The sequence below is a fragment of the Sinocyclocheilus grahami genome, unplaced genomic scaffold (genome assembly GCF_001515645.1).
Source record: "Sinocyclocheilus grahami isolate Dianchi unplaced genomic scaffold, SAMN03320097.WGS_v1.1 scaffold274.1, whole genome shotgun sequence".
NCBI classification, from domain to species: Eukaryota; Metazoa; Chordata; class Actinopteri; order Cypriniformes; family Cyprinidae; genus Sinocyclocheilus; species Sinocyclocheilus grahami.
The window spans coordinates 985,263-990,699 of NW_015505453.1; the positions used below are offsets into that span (position 1 = coordinate 985,263).

The window sequence follows — 5,437 nt, forward strand, 5'->3', positions numbered from 1 at the left end:
TATTTCATAGAGTGTGTGTGTGTGTGTATATATATATATATATATATATATATATATATATATATATATATATATATATATTGGGGCTGTGCAAAAAATCATATACGATTTTCATGCGAATTTGGTGATTAGTAGTAAATCTCCAGCACGTGCTTTCAGATGGAGCGGCATTTACTACACAGAGCTGTAGATCACTGACAAGCTACACAAAATTGCGTTTAAAATCGCAGGCGAATCATTGCCGCTCCATCTAAAAGCACGTGCTGGAGATTTATTACTAATCACCAGAAGCGGCTTTACTGACGAGATTCACATTCGATTTTTTGGACAGCCCTAATATATATATACGTATATAATTGTCTTAATTATCTTACGGACTTACGTATGACTAAAGATTTGTCTTTGGGAATTTCCAATGGCAAAAAGGAGGATTAGCTGCATAAATTAAATAATAATAATAATAATAATAATAATAATAATAATAATAATAATAATAATTTGAAACACCATTCATAAAGGGAAGGAAAAAAAGGGGAAGATTTTAAAATCAATGCAAGAGACGTAAAAGCAAAGAGGAACATTTTAACATTTCAACATTTCAATGTTCAATTGAATTTATGTTCTCTTATACAGTATATAGAAGATATAAATCACGGTTTGAAAAAAATCATGTATACTTGAGGAGCAATTCAAAATCTACATCACTCCTTAAACCAGTCTCTCTTTCTCTCTCTCGCTCTCTCTTTATTTTCTTTTAGGCAAGATTAGAATTTCCATCTGAATGCAGAGAGAGAGAAACAACAGTTACTATGTCCATTTTCTCCTTCAGTACTCCATGGCACTGCAGGCTCAAGGGCGACAGAGAGAGAGCGAGACGAAGGGAGGGAGGGTTGGCAGGGGAAAAACGAATGCAAACGAGAGAGAGAGAGAAAAAGCAGCATAAAAAAGTCAAACTACTTTGATGAGGGAAAGTGGGGAGTTGGGGAGGGCAGATTAGATGAAATGATATTTATATCAGGGGGAGAGTGAATTAAAATGTCAAAGCGGAGAGAAGCCTCATGCTTTTCTGAAGTCTGTGAGAGGGAGAGGACCTAAGAGAGGCCATGCACCGTACCACTTTACAGCGGGCTGCCTGGCCTCACAATGTCAGTTACAGGAGCACAAAGGGGACTGGAGGGGCTGGGGAATGGAGGGCTATTGGAGAGGATGAATGGAGAGCCGAGGGAGGAATGGAGGGGTGGACTGTAGAGGACACAGGCCCTCTCCAGGATTAGAGACACTGCGGAATGACTAGTTATGTGAAAGAGGTGCTGATAAGATGCTTGTCATGAAGTGCAGAAAGCAAATTTTGTTTTTTAATTTAGGCTTTAAGTAAAGCTTTAACATATTAACTTTCAAATTCAAGTGATTTTAATTATACTACAGTAAATAAAAAAAAAATACAAGAAAAAAATCATTTATTCACTTACATTCCGCTCTCTCCCAATATAAATATAAAATATTTATTTAATTAACTAGAACACCTAAAAGTCCCACAATACAATATCACAACAATAAATTAGCCATATTATAAAATGCATTGCGAATGCCATTTCATGTCGTCTTTATGTGAGGAAAAGAAAAAGAAATTGGAAAAGATTTTAATGACCTTCTGATATCAGATTGTAAGATAATAAACCCATATTTAATAGCAGGTGATGTGTTCAAAATTCACATGCGGTTCAGACAGATTGTGCTTTCAGGTTATACATTTTAAAACTACTTTTACAGAAAAATTTATCTTTTTTTTCCTTTTTACACATTTCTGATTCAATACAAACTTAGTCATTATAAAAAAATCTTCATAATTTGAGAGGAAAGTTAAACTGAAAAATGAACATGATTTTGTTAGTATTTAGCTTTAATAAAAGCAGCACACAAGCAGCATGAACTCCAGAAGTTTGTGTAAAACCTGATGATCTGGATGTTATCCAGCACGATTTGAGCAAATTGATTCAATGGATACAACATCTGACCTTGCGTTCAAAAAGGAGTTAATGCGGTCAGTGTCATAAATTTGCAGACCTTATTATTTCTTCTTTTTAAGTAGTAACTTAAATTCTAAAACTTTCTTCTTTTTTGGCTCATCAAAATAATCCTCATAAAGTGCATGTGAATTCTTTGGCACAACATGCAACTGGCAGAAATGGACACAGAAAGCTGTGAAATTCTTCCTTCATTGGGAAATCTTGACTTACTTGTTGTGTACTAAGAAATCAACCACAGATCTCTTCAGGCAGTACAGGTGGGCATCCAGCAGGCCGGTCTTGATGAGCATTCTGGGATGTCTGGAAGAGTGACATACATATAAAAAAAGTGTTAGAGAAAGGGAGAGCAGTGAAGACGGGAATCTTGGAGTGCAAATAAAAAGTAATGACAGTAAATGTGAGGAAGGAGGATGCGGCTGCTCCAGAATAAAACGCAGGGTAAACGTGGAACGTGCTTGATGGTGAAACAAAGTAAATGCATAACAGCTCTGACAAAAACACTGTAAGGCACCCTGCTACCCTGGTTTCCTCAGATGTTTTATAATTAGACTACATAGCTTGCCTTTACGTCCCATGCAGTCTTTCATTTTCCTGTCTCACTCCCACTCTAATTGGTCTCTTTGAGGCACTGAGAACTATAATGACCCCCAAAATAAGAATAACAAGTGAAACACAAGTGAAGTGACATGAGAGAGAAGAAATGGAGGTTGTATCTCCATTTAATCTCAAACAAAATTGAAATAAATATAATCATTCCCATTTTTTAACATACATTTACATCACGACCATGGCAACCTCAGCCGGATTACATTTGCTGCCACAGTTCGCGAGTATTGAGATGTCAGGAGCACCATCGGACCCCCCAGACTGTTTTATAGCCTGCCATTGACATGAAAATGCTCCCAGAGCCCCTCCACAGTGCCACGAGAGGCCCACAAAATGGCTGCCCCCGGGCCAGAGTGATTCATATGGAGAAAGAGTCCAGTGCATCCTGACGAACTACACAAAGTGTTACTAAAGGTAAAGCAGACTAGACCGCAACACAAGTTAAGCTGTCAGATGTATGTGAGGACTTCCAGTCCCATGTTTGGAGAGAATAGTCTTTACATCAAGATTACTGGGTCAAGGTTTGGCCTCAATTCATGATAATTCAAGGCTATCAAGTGGCACAATAAGGTAAAAAAAAAAAAGACTTCTAGAATGCAAAATATTAATTAAACCTTGAAATAAAATGTATTAAATGATGTATTTTAAGAAATTGATTAAAAAAGGTTAAAACTACACAAAGAAATTATTAATTCATTAAATTAACAAACTCAGTATATTCAATGTAATAATTTTAAATTGATATTTTGAATAAAATTAACCTAAGTTATACAAATATATTTTTAATGAATCTTTTCACAAAAAAATATAATTTGTAGGTAGTATCTCAATATAAATTTAGACAAGAAAACATTAACCATAAAAACCATTATTAATTTAGAACTTATTTTTGTTTATATCACTACAATCCTAGTTGGATTATATATATATATATATACACATACATATAGTGCCCTCCATAAGTATTGGAACAGTAAAGACAAAATTGCTCTGCTTGCTGTGGAGTAAAGAGATTTGCAAATACGATTAAAAGATGAATATGAGACAAAACTACAGAATGTCACATTTTATTATTAGCGGTTTCAACACACACGTTTTACCAAATAAAAAGGACATCACTTTTAGAGTTCATTCCACTATCTGATGTGAGCATAAGTATTGGGACAGCTGAACTTAAGGCAGATGTAAAAGACTAAAAGCTATTATTTATCGCAAAGAAATTGTGTAATTCATTTAATTATCAAATTGAATGTATATATAGTTCAATATAACATTTTTAATACATTTAACTAAGTTTTTTTTTTTAATTAATCAGTCTTTTCACAAAAAATCTATAGCATCTCAATATAATCTTAAATATTAACCATAAAAAACATTGTTATTTTATAACTTTTTTGTTATTTAACATTTGTTAATATCATTGCTATCTCTGCAATCCCATTTGGATAGCTGCCAGAGTTTCAATGAAAGTATTATATGTCTATAATTATATAAATATGTCCGTCTATATACATACATGCATACATACATACATACAGACTTCTGACTACTCAGACTTTTGAACCCCACTGTACACTCCCACCCATAGTGATGCACCGTATGCAGGCTTCATGCCAGACGACCTGTTGTAAACACAGAACAGGAGGGCCCTCCCACCCCCCGTGACATTTATGAAGCGAGAACGTAAGAGAACCATCTCATCTCTAGAGCTTTACTGTTTCCCTCCAGTGGATAACACACTGAGAGGCTGAAAAGCTGCAGTGTTTGTTCACCCAAATGTCGAAAACAGACTGGCTGTGTGTAAATCAGAGCGTGTGTGCGTGTGGATACATTAGAAATAAATTATGATGACACTAAGCTGTTCCGTTAGCCAGCAGTGGCTGGATTCCTGAAAAGCAGGAAAAAAGTGCGTGCGGAGACAGAGGAACGTTCAGATGTTTTCGACTACATATGGCACCAATGTGCTCGGCTCACACACGCAGACTGCAGGGAGAGATCCAGAGGAGGTGAGGAATGAACAAAAGGCATGACACACTGATTTATGGGAACACCCAACAAGTGACATCATGGTCTGGCACCTGCGGGCAGGAGAATGAGTGAATCAGGGAGAACGATGAGTCGAATGAAGGAGTGATGAGTAACAGATACAGATCCTTGTGGTTTCGGAGGAGGAATGAGTGTTAAAGACCGGGGAATAGAAGGTCAGGAGGAAGACGAGACTGCCAAACAATGAGGAACAGGTGCCGTTTATGAAATACAGACACTACAAGGATCACAGTGCAAAACATAACTACGAATCAACTTTTCAGCCAAACTACTCACTTGTATTGGAAGTTATAAAAATGCTGTGAGTGGTTAAAACATGTTGCTATGCCTGCATGAAATTCAAAACCCCAGATATAGCTCAAGTCCCTCCTTCAGTGAAAGTCTAGTGGGGCAGTGGTTCTCAATCCGGGGGCCTCAGAAAACTTCCAAAGGGGGGCACAGAATAATTTAAAAGTATTTGAATTAATAAATTATTATTATTATTATTGTTATATTAATCTAATCTAAATTAAAATGTTAAATTGAATCATATTTCTTTTGGTGTTACCTCAACTATTGTTTTTTTTTGAAGAACTTACTATTCTGGAATTCAGAAAATAAATTATTAGATTAAAATAATTTAACTCTAAATTAAAATGCTTAAAAATGAAGATGTAAACTGAAATCATATTTCTTTTGAATTTCCCTCAATAACTATTGTTTTTTTATTTAAAACATACAGTTCTGGAATACAGAACATAAATTAATATATATATATA

General features: G+C 35.4%; 1 protein-coding gene across 2 annotated transcripts in view; it reads right to left on the bottom strand.

Annotated features, from left to right (window-relative positions):
* eif2b3 (eukaryotic translation initiation factor 2B, subunit 3 gamma) overlaps positions 1–5,437 on the bottom strand; it is a 36,795-nt gene that overhangs the window by 10,955 nt on the left and 20,403 nt on the right. For both annotated transcript variants that reach the window (XM_016291620.1, XM_016291619.1), the window contains exon 6: positions 2,238–2,327. In XM_016291620.1, the coding sequence (XP_016147106.1) occupies positions 2,238–2,327 (90 nt within the window). The remainder of the gene's footprint in view (positions 1–2,237; positions 2,328–5,437) is intronic.